At 43.5% G+C, this 19340-nt stretch overlaps 1 protein-coding gene across 2 annotated transcripts in view; it reads left to right on the plus strand.

The window, feature by feature from the left end:
• The first annotated feature begins 382 nt into the window (after positions 1 to 382).
• The window catches only part of JPT2 (Jupiter microtubule associated homolog 2), a 34396-nt gene continuing 15438 nt past the window's right edge, over positions 383 to 19340 (plus strand). Inside the window, exons 1-4 of one of the 2 annotated variants that reach the window (XM_034783671.1) lie at positions 414 to 536; positions 2680 to 2779; positions 15602 to 15750; positions 17163 to 17305. In XM_034783671.1, the coding sequence (XP_034639562.1) occupies positions 2745 to 2779; positions 15602 to 15750; positions 17163 to 17305 (327 nt within the window). In that variant the 5' untranslated portion in view covers positions 414 to 536; positions 2680 to 2744. Of the gene's footprint in view, positions 537 to 2679; positions 2780 to 15601; positions 15751 to 17162; positions 17306 to 19340 lie in introns of both variants that reach the window. The other variant, XM_034783670.1, reaches the window with a different exon arrangement.

Consider the following 19340-nt stretch of genomic DNA (forward strand, 5'->3'; position numbering starts at 1 on the left):
AAAAGATATCATCTTATCCACCTGGTGTCTCCTGTATCTAGGGCCCACCATGGCTCCAGATCCCCTGCCCTGGGCAGGCTGGGGACGAATGCTAGGGACAGGCCTTCTTTAAGGAACAGAGAAGGGGGGGAAGTGCCTAGACCTGTCCCGTTAAATATCGAGGGTTGCGCTCCTGGTCCTAGCCTCACACTTTGCCCAATGGCCACGCGACTTTTCCTGAATGGCAGGTGACTGCTCCAATGGGCAGGGGGACAGGGTGAGCCACGAAGCGGGTGTTTTAAAGCTTCCCTCCCAGGTCGTGTGGGCGTGTACCTGTGGGAGTGTGCTGCCTGTGGTAGGCTGCTCGACGTGATTGGCGGACAGGCCAGCCAATGGGTTAGCAGGGCGGGCCGGGGCGCTACCTGTTGTCTAGGCGGCCGGAGCGAGCTCAGCCAGCGAGAGGCAGCCGCGGAGCCGAGTCAGCAGCGTACGATCTCTTGGCTCACTGCTGCTATGTTCCAGGGGCCGGAGGCCGAGTCCGCCAAGCCCAGCTCTAGGTACCTGCGGTGGCCGGCGGCAGGGCCCTGCCTTCCCCAGGACGGGGCGCAGGGAGCGCAGGCTTCTGCCCCGCGGGGGCGGTGGGGAGCGGCCCTGGGGACTGGGGAGGCCTCTTCCTGGGCGGGCGTAGGCTGCGGGGTCGTTCCGGGGACTGCGCCCATACCCCCCTTCCCTATCTGGGTGTTACCCTCCCCTCGCTGCCAGGGGCGGAGGCAGGACGCCTGGGTTCTGTTCCTCGGGTTCCTGCGTGTGACCGTGGGCAGGGCGGGGTGACCTTGCCCTTCCCCTTCCTCAGTGTCCCTGCCTGGTCCCAAAGGGCTGCCTGGAGGGGGCGAGGTGAGTGCTCGCTCTCGTTTAAAGGGGCCGGGCGCTTATCCTCTATGGCTGCCTGCAGTGCGCTGGCCTGGGCGTGCGGTGGGAGGAGGACGGGAAGCTCCAGTAGTTCAGATTACGGTAGCATCTCGATGCTGCTATATGGAATGGGGCCCTATTGTGCTGGACAGTGTAAACACGTATTCGGTGTGCTGGAGAACGTCCCGTCTCTCCTGACTGCCCGGATTACTACTAGGCTTTGGCGGTGCTGGGTATGTGAGAGTCAGTGACTAGGAATCGACACCCCACTCCTTGCTGGAGTCTTTCCATGGAGAATTACACTGCTGGGAGGAGAGTCAGATGGTCCCCCTTGCTGGCTCCCAGGAAGAACTCTAGTCCTGGAAGAAGGGCCAGACCACCTGGTGCCACTTCCCACTACAGGGCTAACTTAGGTTGGCTTGCGGAAGGGGACTGGATCATGCTGTTTGGTACTTTATATGTCTTTGCAGAGATCCCGTGCAGCAGCAAGCTTTATTTAAGTGGCTGTTGGGTTTCTTTATGAGCAAATACCCTTACAATGTGTCTGCACTCCTCCTTCCTTCTCAATGGGGCCACGTGGCTCTGTGATGTGATATGGAAGGAGACTAGTTTTACTTTTGAATTTGCAGTTCAAGTTTCTTTTTAAAGAAAGTTATGAAATTGAGGCCCCTTTCAGTTTATCTAACTTTCAAAGTCCAAAATAAGCTATAACTTGAATTTTGAAGGGCTGCCATGAAAACTGCACACTCAGTATAACCCCTGAAGAGTTTTCTGTTTTCACTTTTGGCAGCTTGGGAAGTGTTTTCTTCATAACTCATAAGCTGTATTGCATGGAGTCTGGACTGTAGGGATGAACTCTTCTAATAGGAAGCCATGAAGCTGTGGTTGTAGGAACAATCTATATCGTGGCAGTGTTTACACTGCATTTGGAAGGCAAAATCTTCTTCAGCTGTTGTATATAGTAACACAAACACTTATTTGAGTGGATCTTCAAATAAGACCGGCATCTGATTTGCTAATGCTGCAGTGCATCATATATTGGATCTATGGCCTGTTGCTGTATTGTGGTCTCTGAGATGGTTCCTGTATCTATGAACAAATGGTGCTTTTAGAAGAATTCACATCACTAGTCATATGGAACTTTTCCCCCAACACTTATTCCAGTCAGCATGTTGACAATTTATTCATTGATAATACAGATACCCTTTGCAGTTGTCATGTTTAGAGGCCTGTTTTATTTGTGTGCCTAATTCAAAATCAATCATCAACATCTGGAAGCATGGCAAAATAAATCCTCTTAACACAGACTCTCTGTAATACAGCAAGCCTCTAAAAGGAGGTAAAAACTACTTTGTATGAAATTACTAAAAGTCGCACTGTGCAATGGGGTACACTGAATACCATTATAAAACTTTTCATATTAAAGCTGCTGGCTGAGTAACTTTCCAGTCAAGAAGCCTACTTCAGGGACGGTTCTTCACCGTCACCCAGATTGCTATAGCAATGTACACATTGTTAAATCATCTTTAAAGTAATAGAGCCAAAAGAATATCCAAATGACAGATTTATCATTTTAAAAGCAGTTATGGCAAAGAATGACTTAGTACCTTTTTTACCATACATTTTGAATCATCATTCCTGGTTGGCTTTTGGTACTGCAGAAATAGTAGTAGTTCTGTGCTGCTCTGTCTTATGCATCTTCAACAAAACTGTGTGTACCAACTTCAATTTCCTTTAGAACTAATTTATTTTTTTGCTTTGCACATTACTTGTCTTCTCTTCACCTGGCAGCTAAAGTCTTGCTCTGACTGGTGTGTATTGATTTGGAACACAAAGATGCCACTTCTAAATCAATAATGGCAGAACAGAAGAACATTGTGTTTCTCTGGGAGTAGGTATTTAGTAAAACCCCTACTTGCTTACTGGACTAAAAAGCTGTAACTTAGCAAGCAGTATTTAATGAGTAATAAAAACTCCTTGGGTATGATGAAAGATAGTAAAGCTGGAGGTCTGGTTTAAAGATGTTGCATTTTGTCATAAACATCCGGTATTGGAAGCTTCCATTCAAAGAACTAGCTGTTGTGGGAGTTGAAGCGGCAAAGGGAACAACATCCGGGCAGCTGAAGCACTCTAAGAATTTTATAGCTATCTCATAAGAGCCAAGTGTGCTGACTGACTACTGCATTTTTGGTTGGCTGCTTAATAGTCATCTCAGTGGTAGTAGAGAATAGTGCAAAAAAGTGACTGACTGATCTGTCCTGCCTAATTAGAATTGATTATGAACCTGATACTTTACTTCCTATAGAAAGAAAATGTTATCAAAGGGGTAGCCGTGTTAGTCTGGATCTGTAAAAGCAACAGAGTCCTGTGGCACCTCCTAGACTAACAGACGTATAGGAGCATGAGCTTTTGTGGGTGAATACCCACTTCTTCGGATGCATGCAGTGGAAATTTCCAGGGGCAGGTATAAATAAAGGTAGGCATAGTGGTCAGTGGGCTTTTGGTATAGGGTGGTGTTAACGTGACCGTCACTTATTTGCCACGGTGCAAATAAGTGACGGTCACGTTAACACCACCCTATACCGAAAACACCACCCTATACCAAAAACTCACCGACCGCTATGCCTACCATCATGCCTCCAGCTTCCATCCCGGACACACCACACGATTCATTATCTACAGCCAAGCACTGAGATACAACCGTATCTGCTCCAACCCCTCAGACTAAGGCCAACACCTACAAAATCTTCACCAAGCATACTCAAAACTACGATACCCGCATGAGGAAACAGATCAACAGAGCCAGACGTGTACCCAGAAGCCTCCTACTGCAAGACAAGCCCAAGAAAGAAACCAACAGAACTCCACTGGCCATTACATACAGTCCCTAGCTAAAACCTCTCCAACGTATCATCAGTGATCTACAACCCATCCTGGACAACGATCCCTCACTTTCACAGGCCTTGGGTGGCAGGCCAGTCCTCGCCCACAGACAACCCGCCAACCTGAAGCATATTCTCACCAGTAACTACACACCGCACCAACTCTAACTCAAGAATCAATCCATGCAACAAACCTCGATGCCAACTCTGCCCACATATCTACACCAGTGACACCATTACAGGACCTAACCAGATCAGCCACACCATCACCAGTTCATTCACCTGCACGTCCACTAATGTAATATATGCCAGCAATGCCCCTCTATGTACATCAGCCAAACTGGACAGTCCCTACGTAAAAGGATAAATGGACACAAATCAGATATTAAGAATGGCAATATACAAAAACCTGTAGGAGAACACTTCAACCTCCCTGGACACACAATAGCAGATTTAAAGGTAGCCATCCTGCAGCAAAAAAAACTTCAGGACCAGACTTCAAAGAGAAACTGCTGAGCTTCAGTTCATCTGCAAATTTGACACCATCAGCTCAGGATTAAACAAAGACTGAATGGCTAGCCAATTACAAAAGCAGTTTCTCCTCTCTTGGTGTTCACACCTCAACTGCTAGAAGAGGGCCTCATCCTCCCTGATTGAACTAACCTAGTTATCTCTAGCCTTACTCACTCTTGCTTGCATATTTATACCTGCCCCTGGAAATTTCCACTACATGCAGCCGAAGAAGTGGGTATTCACCCACGAAAGCTCATGCTCCTATGTGTCTGTTAGTCTGTAAGGTGCCACAGGACTCTTTGTTGCTTTTTCTATAGGAGGTTAGGTTTAACACTTAATTTTCAATTTGTATTTGAACACTAGTGTTAAATGGAACACTAGCCAGCTTCTTGAAGATGAGCCTGGGTGTTGAAACTTACAAAGCTTCACTGTCCTTACCACATCACATCTTTCAGATATTCAAACTTCAAATGTACTAATGTTTCAGACAACTTCCTAAATCCTAGAAGACGTGTAAAAACTAACATGCCATGCTTTGTCCCCTCCCTGACTTACTTAAAAGAACAACGTATAAAGGATTTTAAATGAGTACAGCAGTGCAAAGAGTTTAACTTAGATGACTTGTCACACTACCAGCCAGTAGACCAGCTCCAGCCTATTTCCAGTATTCGCACCTATGACAGATTCAGGTTCTGCAGAAAGTGAGCTTTCACTTTTTAAAAAGCCTCTATCCTTTATGTCTGCAAAGAAAACAGTCCAAATGGAAATAGTCTGTAGCATTTTCTTAACCTGAAACAGTTCTAAGAATCATAAAATGGACTTGTTGCATTTCTCTGAAGCATGTGGTTCTTGTTATTGGAGACTAGGCTAGATGGGTCACTGGAGTGATCCAGTACAGCAGTTCCTATCTTCCTGTTAATCTCTGGGAGCTTGTACATCTGTATTTGTTTGTTAGATATAAATGAGGTATGGGGAGACCAGCAAGGTGCAGTGGCTACACAATTGAAAAGAGCCTTTCTATTCTCTCAAGTGCAAAGACTTCTGGCTGCAATGAGGGAATGGGTCTCCATTACTTCTCCCCCAGCTTTCTGGCTCTTGAATCAGGAAGATGGGAGGAGGTCCTTGCTATACTACCCTCTCACATAATTTAATTGCCCCCCACCATGAGTAAGTAACTTAAGGCTTGTCTACACCATGCAGTTTTTAGCAACAAGTGTTGAGACAGCCTTGTCGCTAAAAGTCAGCGTGTGTAAACGCTTTGTCGGCACTTTTGCCAACGAAATACTTCCAGCCCCGCTAGCAGCATTAACTTTGTCCTCAGGAGAGCACTCCTGCCGACAAAGCCACGTTCACACTGCCACTTGTGTCAGCAAAACTTTTGTCTTTCTCGGGGAGGGGGGGGTTAAAGTACCCATGAAAGACAAAGGTTTTGTCAACAACTTTGCAGTTTAGACATACCCTAAAGTGCCTGCCTCAGTCTTAACAAAATTATGTCCACAGAGCTCTGACTAGCTGCTGGGAAAATGATCTCTCTGAAAACTTTGCCACTTGGTTTATATGACGACATGTAAATTGACAGCTTCATGTATCCGAAGCTGTTTGATCCCTGAAGACATGTAAACCAGTGGTGGGCTTTGCTTCATGTTTTTGAAAGTTCTTAGAAATTAAAAGGGCTAGAAACTTTTTTTTTTTTTTCCTAAAGATACAAAAACTGCCAAAATTGATGTCTTAGGTCCCATGCTCACTGGGGAAACTTCAGTGAGGGGGATTTCTTTCACAAGTGCTGAAAGGGAGTGTTAACTGTGAAATCTGATTATTATATTTAGATAACTTGGGTATGAACTTATGGGAGAAGCTACCACAGTTGTATGTATATAAACTGAGCAAATGCATGTACATAAGGCAGAAATGTTCCTAAAAGTGCTCTGCATCATTTTCCCCATCTATTGAATGCAGTAACTTTGTAAAAAGCTTTTTATTTATTACATAATGGTTATATTCTACCCTCTAGTGTTGTGCAAACATCCCATTTTTATCCTTGGGAAGTCTGCTGTGAAGCAAGGGTAGTTAGCACATGCAGTGTCTCCTGGTGCATTCCATTCCCAGTTCCAACTGTGGAACACCACTTGTCCTAATAATGCACAAAATGTAGGCTCTAATTTAAACTTTTTCTAGACCTCTTTGTTTTGAAGCAAATATTGAATATGTGACCTAAGTATAACAGGTGCATTGGCTTCTGCCTAAATCGGCAGAGAGCCTGAACAATACCTTTGAGGGGTGTATACTGAAGACTGATAATGAGAACTTGTCACTGCTGGTTAATGTTAGCAAAAATGGCATCCTGTTGGGATTATCCCACAATCCCAAACAGCCTCTCTGTGCAACTAGCAACTTCTAGTTTTGCTCCTGTTAATGAATAACTGCATCAGAAGCTATCAATACAAAAATAATTGCCCTATTGATAGCTGAAAATGTGAGGACCACATAAGATTGAATTTAATATCAAAATAGCAAAGGGGATAATAATATATTGACTATTAATCTGATATTTAATTCATTAAATGCCAAAATCTTAAAATGAAGCTGTTGCAGAATTTCCAGTCAGCCACAGAATTGGGAGATCTTGCCACAGAACCGAGGTTCATTTCCCATGTAATAGTTGGGGTGTTGGAATGCATGGTCCCATTTGGGAGTATACTTAAACTGACCCTCTTAATACAATGAGGGTTTATACCCTTGCTCTAGGGGTTGACCTTCCCTCATACTCCTGCAAATATGCATGCTAACAAGAATTCTAACAGCAGGAATTTCTTCTAAGTCAATGTATAGCTTCTAAATTAAGCTATGCATTTCTTTTTCCTGTATATCTTTGGCAGTATTCTTTGGGCTGGTCTACAGTGGGGGGAATTGATCCAAGATACTTCGACTTCAGCTACACTATTCGCGTAGCTGAAGTCGATGTATCTTGGATCAAATTACCTGGGGTCCACACGGCGCGGGATCGACAGCCATGGCTCCCCCGTCGACTGCGCTACCACCGCTGCTCGCTCTGGTGGAGTTCCGGAGTCGACGGTGAGCGCGTTCAGGGATCGATATATCGCGTCGGAATGAGACGCGATATAATTGATCCCGGATAAATCGATTGCTACCCGCCAATACGGCGGGTAGTGAAGATGTACCCTTAGACTTCTCCCTTTCTATCCCTCATCCTCTGGCCATACATAAAAGTGCTATAGTTCTTATAAAGAACAAAACCACAAAAAGTAAATCACTTAACTGGCTCCATTAGTGTCTTGGTATGTCCTCATTTGCTCTTCTTGACAGAAATCCCTCCCCCAGCTCCTGTGTTATGGTTTTTGGTCACTCAAATGACCTCAAGCCATAAGTTGGCTTTGTATAATACAGCGCATAGATAAAGCTGACTCTTTCTAACATGGCTTTCTTATGTATGTTTTGATAGCAGTTTAGTTCTTTTAAAAATAGCTAGAAAAATATAACTCACTCAGTTGGAGAACTGATTAGCTTAGCGTTGTAACAAATTCAACGTTAAACTTGAATCTGCTACATCATGAGCAAAAGGCCTTACCTGTTGTGTTTGTAGCTAAAAATCTCAGCAAATGGAAGGGGTTCAGTAAACTGGCGTTCACAGTGAGACTAGGAAGTGTAAAAAAAAAAAAAAAAATAATGAAACGGGTGAAAACAAAAAGCAAAATGCAACTGAGGCTTGTTTTGACAGAAGAAATTGCTCTGAACACAAGGGGAACTTTCTGCCCTTCCCTCCCACCCCCCTTGTAACAGACTGGAACTACTTCCCTTTTCAGGAGATCTGAAATGCTGACATTTATTTTGTGTAACTGAAGTCAGGCTTCATAGAAACAGGGATACCTGGCAACAGGCTACGAGATGCTGCACTGAATATAGACTGTGTACCCGTTGCTTGGGTTAGATGTTGCTTTTATCATGCACAGCACAGAAACCGGCTCTTTTATATCTTCCTTTCTGTCTGTAGTATTGGAATCTAACAGTATTGTCTCATCCATATGAAGGAGATGTATTGCACTAAAGATTTAGCTGAAGTAAAACATAATTTAGAGTGGAATGAGGTGCTTGCAGTTACTCTCCCTTTCAAGAATTCTGAGTTTTTTAAAAAAACAAAAAAATGCTTAATTTAGGCTGTGAACCAGATGATGGTGTTTGTTTCAAGATCTGGAGGCACTTGGTGGTAAAGGGGAATGAACTGCATCATAAGGAGAAATGTCCCTAGGGTTAGTCGTAACCTCCATAAATTCTTGTCCTTTCCCACAATTCCGAACTAACGCATATTGTGTAACAATCTAACTTTTCCTTTCTGCTGCTCTAGGTTCCATCACATTGTTGATGCGACTCCTTTCTTGTACAAGATAAATTTGCTACTCAAACGTAGGAGGTAAAGGCAGCTGACCTAGGCATTGATAAAGCTATTGACTTACTACTCCAGGGGCAAGCCTTAGCTGTTGGAGCTTGTTACTAGGCTTCACTAATCTGATTCTACTATAACCACCTCTCCATGCACTCATTCCTGTCTCCCTTGCCACAGTCTTATTATGACTGCATTCTGTTTGCTGAAAGCTTGGCTTTCAGTGGACTACATTTGTCCACTGTAAACCCTAGAATGGTTAATGAAGTCTGAATTTGGTGATGGGGTCACAGGTTTTCTAGTTTAAGAAGTTTTTACATCTCCTAGGGCTGAATCGCTTGCTCTTATTTCGAACTTTATGCCTGTTTTTTTGCTACAATTCCACTTTAAAGACACCAAAAGAACTCTGGCAAAAAGTCTGATACAGTTTGAAGATCAACTTTATGAAATTTCTGTTGATTCATACTTCCTTTTAGTCTCTTATTGCTTCTGGAGCATCACAAATAACCAGTAGCTGTTCTGTAGATGGTTTTGGTCAACCGAAAAAAGATTTATGGGACAAAAACTTATACCTGGTTCTTTTTTAAAAAAAATTAGTTTGACAAAGCCTCAATTTAACTTGAAAATTTGTGCTTAGTGCCATTTTAGTTTATAATTAAACTTCAGCCACTGACTTCAGTGTCCCTATGGATAAGATACCTTATCTAAATTTTACAAACTGCTGTAGGCAAAGAATAAAGTATTAAAAATATCTTTATTCAGAACAGTGGTGCTGTTGGGTGCTCAGCACTTTGAAAAACAGGTTAGTTTGTTTAGGTACCTAATGTATGGACTTAAAAATGGGTGCCTGAAGTTAGACTCTTAAAAGTCTTGGCCTGGGTCTTCTCCTTTTGAACCACTTCATCCAGAAGATGTCCGGTGCCATTCCAAACTCTAAAGTATTTCAGCTTTCTTGATTTGTGGCTCCTCAATATATCAAAAGGTGGTGTGTGATGCAGAGAGAGCAAAGCTGATTACCTTAGTGTTCTGAGGTTTCTGGTTGCTTTCTAGCAGAGGAGGCTAACAAGGCCCTGGACCTAATCTCTTGACATAGATAAGCATTTTAAGGCCCTGGAAACACTTAAATTGTAAGCGCTTTGGGACAGGGCCCATCTTTGTTCCGTTTATACAGCACCTAGCACAACAGGTTCTTGGCCCATGACTGGGGCTTCTAAGTGTTAACAGGAATTCAGGTATTAAATACACAAGCAGTCATGTTGATCTCAAATAATAAGTGTGTATAAATGTGTATAGGATCAGAGCTGAAGATTTCTTTTTTTAATAAGAAACCCTGTGTAAAATCTGAAATTCTAACAATGAGGAAACTCTTGCCTCTGTCACAGTGATTGTATTAATCATCTGGTTTCTAATTTTAAGACTACAACATTAGAAGAAAGGGAAAAGTAGCAACAGCTAACCATTTCTTTAAAACAGACTTTACTTAAATCATTTTAGCCATCCTGGAGACATCAAAGCATCCATGTGTAGCTAAACAAAGTTCAGAAGTAGGACATTAGCCTCTAATTACACACTGCAGGTTATATAAAGAAATAGCAAGTTAATTCATATCAAAAGCTAGAACACTGCGCTATAAACTCTGATGGAATTGCAGTTTGCCTGAGAATAAACTTACCTCTGGGGGGTGGGGTGCAGTTTGAACAGTTAAATTGTAGCAGGTGACTTTTAGTGTGGTGTAGCCAAACTAAGACTCCATTGGGACAACATTCTTTAAATGGGATAGAACTAAATGCTGCCTCATTCTGGAAAAGCACTGTTCTGTTCATCCAGTCACCACGGAAACTAAGGAGAATTGATGGTGCACAGGGAGTATAGGGTGTTAGAATATAGATATTCAGGTCTGCCTGTACTTTAAGAACTTAAGTGTATTTGTATCACTTAGCTAGTTATAGAGGTATAAAACAAAGAATCAGAATCACAAGTGTGCCTGTCTATGGGCCTTCTCTCACTGGGATAGTCTGAGGCCTTGTTCTTAGGCTAAGGCCTTTGGCTAAGCAGCAGGGGCAGCCATAAGCTGGGAAGCGTAGTCACATCCTCCCATTCCAATCCGGTCACGTTGAAATAAGGTGGTATTGGGCTGTTAAGAAGACGATCCTGTCTTGATGGTGCTCATCACCACCAGATAAAGAAACAGATCTTAAGATGGTTAAAGAAAACTTAAGTGATTTCTTGCCAGACAGGATGCTATCAAACTATCAATGATTGTGGTTGTGAAACCCTCATTTCTGTATTGTTTTATCTTTAGGGCCCTCACTTTTCTATTGTTAATCTGTCTGTTTCTCTAATTGTTTCTGTCTGCTGTATAATTAACTTTGCTAGGTGTAAGTTAATTAGGATAGTGGGATATAATTGGTTAGAGAATTATGTTACAATATGTTAGGATTGGTTAGTTCAATTTCAGTAAAATGATTGGTTAAAGTATAGCTGAGAATATTACTATATAAACTGGAGTCAAACAGGAAGTGGGTGGGAAAATTGGAATCATAGAAGATTAGGGTTGGAAAAGACCTCAGGAGGTCATCTAGTCCAACCCCTTGGTCAAAGCAGGACCAACACCAACTAAATCATCCCAGTCAGGGCTTTGTCAAGCCGAGCCTTAAAAACCTCTAAGGATGGAGATTCCACCACCTCCCTAGGTAACACATTCCAGTGAAATAGTGTTTCCTAATATCCAGCCTAGATCTCCCCCACTGCAACCTGAGACCATTGCTTCTAGGTTCACCGGGGGAAGGAGACCAAAGCCCTAAGGTAAGTGGGGAAGTGGGACACCAGGAGGAAGCATGAGCAGGAGAGTGCAAGAGACTCCTGCCTCATATGGAGAAAGCAGAATGATCAGCAAGTTATCTTAAGTGCCTATACACAAATGCAAGAAGCCTGGGAAACAAACAGGGAGAACTGGAAGTCTTGGCACAGTCAAGGAATTATGATGTGATTGGAATAACAGAGACTTGGTGGGATAACTCACATGGCTGGAGTACTGTCATGGATGGGTATAAACTGTTCAGGAAGGAGAGGCAAGGCAGAAAAGGTTGGGGGAGTTGCATTATATGTAAAAGAGCAGTATGACTGCTTAGAGCTCCAGTATGAAACTGCAGAAAAACCTGAGAGTCTCTGGATGAAGTTTAGAAGTGTGAGCAACAAGGGTGATGTCATGGTGGGAGTCCGCTATAGACCAGCGGGATGAGGTGGATGAGGCTTTCTTGAGGCAACTAATAGACGTTACTAGATCACAGGCCCTGGTTCTCGTGGGGGACTTAAATCACCCCGATATCTGCTGAGCGAGCAATACAGCGGTGCACAGACAATCCAGGAAGATTTTGAAAAGTGTAGAGGACAATTTCCTTGTGCAAGTGCTGGAGAAACCAACTACAGGCAGAGCTCTTCTTGACCTGCTGCTCACAAACAGGGAAGAATTAATAGGGAAATCAAAAGTGGATGGGAACCTGGGAGGCAGTAACCATGAGATGGTTGAGTTTAGGATCCTGACACAAGGAAAAAAGGAGAGCAGCAGAATAGGATCCCTGGACTTCAGAAAAGCAGACTTTGACTCCCTCGGGGAACTGATGGGCAGGATCCCCTGGGGGAATAACATGAGGGGCAAAGGAGTCCAGGAAAGCTGGCTGTATTTTAAAGAATCCTTACTGAAGTTGCAGGAACAAACCATCCCAATATGTAGAAAGAATAGTAAATATGGCAGGCGACCAGCTTGGCTAAACAGTAAGATCCTTGCTGATCTTAAACACAAAAAAGAAGCTTACAAGACGTGGAAGATTGGGGACCAGGGAGGAGTATAAAAATATTGCTCAGGCATACAGGAGTGAAATCAGGAAGGCCAAATCACACTTGGAGTTGCAGCTAGCAAGGGATGTTAAGGGTAACAAGAAGGGTTTCTTCAGGTATGTTAGCAACAAGAAGATGATCAAGGAAAGTGTGGGGCCCCTTACTGAATGGGGGAGGCAACCTAGTGACAGAGGATGTGGAAAAAGCTAATGTACTCAATGCTTTTTTGCTTCTGTCTTCACGAACAAGGTCAGCTCCCAGACTACTGCACTGGGCAGCACAGTATGGGGATGAGGTGACCAGCCCTGTGTGGACAAAAGGACTATTTAGAAAAGCTGGATGAGCACAAGTCCATGGGGACGGATGCACTGCATCCAAGGGTGCTAAAGGAGTTGGCGGATGTGATTGCAGAGCCATTGGCTGTTGTTTTTGAAAACCCATGGCGAACTGGGGAGGTCCCGGATGACTGGAAAAAGGCTTATGTAGTGCCCATCTTTAAAAAAGGGAAGGAGGAGGATCCTGGAAACTACAGGCCAGTCAGCCTCATCTCAGTCCCTGGAAAAATCATGGAGCAGGTCCTCAAGGAATCCATTTTGAAGCACTTAGAGGAGAGGAAAGTGATAAGGAACGGTCAGCATGGATTCACCAAGGGCAAGTCATGCCTGACCAACCTAATTGCCTTCTATGATGAGATAACTGGCTCTGTAGATGTGGGGAAAACGCAGTGGATGTGTTATTCCTTGGCTTTAACAAAGCTTTTGATACGGTCTCCCACAGTATTCTTGTCAGCAAGTTAAAGTAGTATGTGCTGGATGAATGGACTATAAGGTAGATAGAAGCTGGCTAGATCATTGGGCTCAACAGGTAGCAATCAATGGCTCCATGTCTAGTTGGCAGCAGAGTGCCCCAAAGGTCAGTCCTGGGGCCGGTTTTGTTCAATATCTTCATTAATGATCTGGAGGATGGCGTGGATTGCACCCTCAGCAAGTTTGCAGATGACACTAAACTGGGAGGAGTGGTAGATACGCTGGAGGGTAGGGACAGGATACAGAGGGACGTAGACAAATTAGAGGATAGGGTCAAAAGAAATCTGATGAGGTTCAGCAAGGACAAGTGCAGAGTCCTGCACTTAGGACGGAAGAATCCCATGCACTGCTACAGACTAGGGACCGAGTGGCTAGGCAGCAGTTCTGCAGAAAAGGACCTAGGGATTACAGTGGACAAGAAGCTGGATATGAGTTTTGTTGCCAAGAAGGCTAACTGCATTTTGGGCTGTATAAGTAGGAGCATTGCATCAGATCGAGGGATGTGATCATTCCCCTCTATTCGGCATTGGTGAAGCCTCATCTGGAGTATTGCATCCAGTTTTGGTCCCCCCACTGCAGAAGGGATGAGGACAAATTGGAGAGAGTCCAGGGGAGGACAACAAAAATGATCAGGGGGCTGGAGCACATGACTTACGAGGAGAGGCTGAGTGAACTGGGCTTGTTTAGTCTGCAGAAGAGAAGGGGGGGGGGGTTGATAGCAGCCTTCAACTACCAGAAGGGGGGTTCCAAAGAGGATGGAGCTCAGCTGTTCTTAGTGGCAGCAGATAATAGAATAAGAATCATAGAATATCAGGACTCCCTCCAATTTGTCTACATCCTTTCTGTAGTGGGGGCCCCAAAACTGGATGCAATATTCCAGATATGGCCTCACCAGAATAATCATAGAGGGGGAATAATCATTTCCCTCGATCTGCTGGCAATGCTCTTACTAATGCAGGAATCGTGGTACTCCCACATCTTGAATATTGCATACAGATGTGGTCTCCTCATCTCAAAAAAGATATACTGGCATTAGAAAAAGTTCAGAAAAGGGCAACTAAAATGATTAGGGATTTGGAACGGGTCCCATATGTGGAGAGATTAAAGAGGCTAAGACTTTTCAGCTTGGAAAAGAGGAGACTAAGGGGGGATATGATAAAATCATGAGTGGTGGAGAAAGTGAATAAGAAAAAGTTATTTACTTGTTCCCATAATATAAGAACTAGGGGCCACCAAATAAAATTAATGGGCAGCATGGTTAAAACAAATAAAAGACTTGTGGAACTCCTTGCCTGAGGAAGTTGTGAAGAGTTTAAAAGAGAACTGGATAAATTCATGGAGGTTAAGTCCATTAATGGCTGTAAGCCAGGATGGGTAAGGAATGGTGTCCCTAGCCTCTGTTTGTCAGAGGGTGGAGATGGATGGCAGGAGAGAGATCACTTGATCATTACCTGTTAGGTTCACTCCCTCTGGGGCACCTGGCATTGGCCACTGTCGGTAGACAGGATACTGGGCTGGATGGACCTTTAGTCTGACCCAGTATAGTTCTTATGCTTGCTAGAAATTGACCCCAATAAACATCGCATTGTCTGTACTTTGGACTTCTGGTCTTTTGCTGCTTGCTGTCTGTGTAACAAGAACCAGGGAAGTGGGAGGGTAAAGGGAAAGCCCTCTTAAATAGGGCCGACTCTAATCTTGCTTTAGCAAGTATATCGGTCTTCCTTCACTTGCTTACTATCTCTAAGTTTGCTTTGCTCAAGTGGAAACTACAGATAAATCTACACTTTTTATACAAGAAAATGTCAAGCCAAAGGAAATGTTGCTGTGTATTAACATGAGGGTTATGTCCAAGTTCTGGAATGTAACCCTTCAGGCCGGAATTATTACAGTAGTATAAGGTCACAAAGGGATTATATTTAGGCCAGAGCTAGTATCTGTATCAAACTGTCAAACTAATTACTAGAATAACATTCTGAATATTTAATATTCTGGAAGAGGCAGATATGGCACCCCACTACTGCTCAATGTTGACTTAAAAATGTTTGTTATAGTTTTGGTCCTTGACAACCAGACAAGTACGTGAATTTTAATGAGAGACCTGCACACAGTATTCCTAACTCTGGTCTGCTAATCCGAAATTATGTAGTATTAAAAAATTGAGCACTTTAACCAAATTTAATCTTAACTTTGGGGATGGGGAGGAATGTGGCAAACATGCTGAATGCAGTAGACTTCAAATAAGTTGGCATCTGTCAGTAACTGTTAATGTTCTGCAACAGAGTATTGAAACCCCCTGGAGGAGGCTCTAGTAATCTGTTTGGGAGCACAGAAGAAGTTTCCTCTTCCAGCAGACCACACAGAATGGCATCTAGCATCTTTGGAGCAGCTGAGGAACCGCAGAACTTTCCAAAAAGAACATACCCTCCAGGTGAGAACACCAGTTTCTTTAGGGAAACCACTGAGAAGAGGTATATCTGATTCTGGGTTGAAAGATATATTTGGTTCTTGTACAATGTTCATGTTCCAGCTCAGTATCCTAGAGCAATGTAGCAGGTAAATATCAATGCAACAGCAATTTTTGCTGTCCCTGTAAACTATACACTGCTGCTAGCTGATTGAGCTTGCGCACTAAACCCAATCAGGGAACATTCAATCATGAGTGCTGAGTTTAGCTCTAAACTGAATTTTGTGCTGTAAAATAGAGTACTTTTTCTCCTGATGAGCCATCAGGCTGACTTTAATGATTTCCCCAATCCCTATATTTAATAATCTACCCGCTAGGCTTAAAGGACTTAAAACATTGAACAAAGCTAATGTGGGATAAGAGTTTTGGTAGCCTTTTTTCTGCCTGTAGGCAGCAATGAGACTACTCTGCCCACTTATAAGAACCTTGAAATAGCTATTTTTAAGCTTGAAATAGAACTGATATTGCACTGTGTAAATGTACACAAGGGTGATGTTTCTGCTTGCATATTTAGTGTGAGCTTTTGTTACATGGATAGTTTTAGTGGTGATAAGCTTGCCAGCAGTGAAATATGGGGCATTAGGTAAATAGTTACCATTAGTCCAATATGGCAGCTATTGACTATACAAACCACTGATGAAAACTTACTGTTTGAAGTGAAATTACTGTACAGAATTGAACAAAGCATGAATTAGAATGGCATGTAAAGTTAGATTGCTACATTGGACTTTACTAGAAGTTCTTGGTTTAAAAAAAATATATATACACTATATATATATATATATATATATATATATATATATATATATATTTTAAACCATAGGCAACTTTCTAGCCCTGCCTGTTTGCAGCCATTGAGATGCAAGTGCTCGAGACTATACAGTAACTACTGTATGATGTCTAAGTCTGTGTCTGCATTGGCAGAACTCGGGCCTGTAGTTTTTTGGCCTAAGCTATAGCATAGGTATGATACCACCAGGTTGCCCAATCCTACTAGAGAATTGGAGATCTCTTTCACCATGTAGTGTCGGGGAGGTGGGCAGGGGGGAGAGAAACTTGGAGGATCCATTCCAGAGACTTCTCCAGCTGAAATGGTGACCTACACAAAGAAACTACTTCAGCTCTAACAGATGTAAATCCAAGATTTTTCTGAATTCTGGTAACAAAAGTCTTAAGTATTTTCAGGATATTGTAGTAAGCAAAATTCTAGGATTTCTGGACTTGAGGTACAGATTCAGTTAGTGATACCGAAAACCTCAAACTTGGATATTTGACTGTTTTTAATCCCATCTTAGTTAACGTTTTAAAGAAAGTTATAAGGGAAGAATGCAAAACTGTTAAAACCCTTTTCCAAGTAACTGTTAATTACCTTGCAGGGGGGAAAGGAAGTGGTATCTTTGAGGATCCTAGCCCTGTCCAGTCTCGTCAACGCATGAATCCGCCTGGTGGGAAGACAAGTGATATCTTTGGGTCTCCAGTACCTGCTAGCCCTGTTCGAGCACACCCAAACAAACCCAAGGTATTTGTACTGCTGTGGCTGTGAAAATGGTTTAAAAAAAATTGCTAAGAGGGCTTTCTATAATCTGGTAGAGTTCATGTTCTGAACAAGGCTCCTATGTACTATGTGGCATGTTAATCCTACATTATGCCTCAGGAAACCCCAAATTAGTCGGCACTGCCTCCACAACCCTCTTCTAGTCAAGGATCCCTTGTTACTTTTGATAGTAAACTCACTTATGCTGCATCAGTTCTCAGTGTGTTGCAGATTTTTGTACGTAAAAATATACAGTTGCACTGTGGAGGTATGAGGGGGAAGCTGAAAGCTTTTGCAGTTGGATACAGGAGAACTGGTGCTTCTGTCATCCAGATAAGGTGTAGGAGGCTGTCTTCTGACAACCAGGAGGCATTTCAGGCTTTTTGAATTGGAAGGGGATGGATCTCCTTGCTGCTTTTTCAATGCGGGTGCTGACTTCAAATTTGGGAGGTGCTGAATTCCTTACTATTCACCTTCACAAGGCTTGACATAAACTAGCTGCCTTCTACATCCCATCTCAATATAAACAACAACATTGGAGTTGCAGCTAGCAAGAGATGTTAAGAGTAACAAGAAGGGTTTCTTCAGGTATGTTAGCAACAAGAAGAAAATCAAGGAAAGTGTGGGCCCCTTACTGAATGAGGGAGGCAATCTAGTGACCGAGGATGTGGAAAAAGCTAATGTACTCAATGATTTTTTTTTTTTTTTTTTTTTTTTGCCTCTGTCTTCACGCACAAGGTCAGCTCCCAGATTGCTGCACTGGGCAGTACAGCATGGGGAGAAGGTGACCAACTCTCTGTGGAGAAAGAAGTGGTTCGGGACTATTTAGAAAAACTGGACGTGCACAAGTCCATGGGGCCGGATGCGCTGCATCCAAGGGTGCTAAAGGAGTTGGCGGGTGAGATTGCAGAGCCATTAGCCATTATTTTTGAAAACTCATGGCGATCGGGGGAGGTCCCAGATGACTGGAAAAAGGCTAATGTAGTGCCCATCTTTAAAAAAGGGAAGAAGGAGGATCCGGGGAACTACAGGCCAGTCAGCCTCACCTCAGTCCCTGGAAAAATCATGGAGCAGGTCCTCAAGGAATCCATTTTGAAGCACTTAGAGGAGAGGAAAGTGATCAGGAACAGTCAGCATGGATTCACGAAGGGGAAGTCGTGCCTGACTAACCTAATTGCCTTCTATGATGAGATAACTGGCTCTGTGGATGAGGGGAAAGCAGTGGATGTGTTATTCCTTGACTTTAGCAAAGCTTTTGATACGGTCTCCCACAGTATTCTTACCGACAAGTTAAAGACGTATGGGCTGGATGAATGGACTGTAAGGTGGATAGAAAGCTGGCTAGATCGTCGGGCTCAACGGGTAGTGATCAATGGCTCCATGTCTAGTTGGCAGCTGGTTTCAAGCGGAGTGCCCCAAGGGTCGGTCCTGGGGCCGGTTTTGTTTAATATCTTTATTAATGATCTGGAGGATGGTGTGGACTGCACTCTCAGCAAGTTTGCAGATGACACTAAACTAGGAGGCGTGGTAGATACATTAGAGGGTAGGGATCGGATACAGAGGGACCTAGACAAATTAGAGGATTGGGCCGAAAAAAACCTGATGAGGTTCAACAAGGACAAGTGCAGAGTCCTGCACTTAGGACGGAAGAATCCCATGCACTGCTACAGACTAGGGACCGAATGGCTAGGTAGCAGTTCTGCAGAAAAGGACCTAGGGGTCACAGTGGATGAGAAGCTGGATATGAGTCAACAGTGTGCTCTTGTTGCCAAGAAGGCTAACGGCATTTTGGGCTGTATAAGTAGGGGCATTGCCAGCAGATCGAGGAACGTGATCGTTCCCCTTTATTCGACATTGGTGAGGCCTCATCTGGAGTACTGTGTCCAGCTTTGGGCCCCACACTACAAGAAGGATGTGGAAAAATTGGAAAGAGTCCAGCGGAGGGCAACAAAAATGATTAGGGGTCTGGAGCACATGACTTATGAGGAGAGGCTGAGGGAACTGGGATTGTTTAGTCTCC

Source organism: Trachemys scripta, chromosome 10, assembly GCF_013100865.1.
Source record: "Trachemys scripta elegans isolate TJP31775 chromosome 10, CAS_Tse_1.0, whole genome shotgun sequence".
NCBI lineage: Eukaryota > Metazoa > Chordata > Testudines > Emydidae > Trachemys > Trachemys scripta.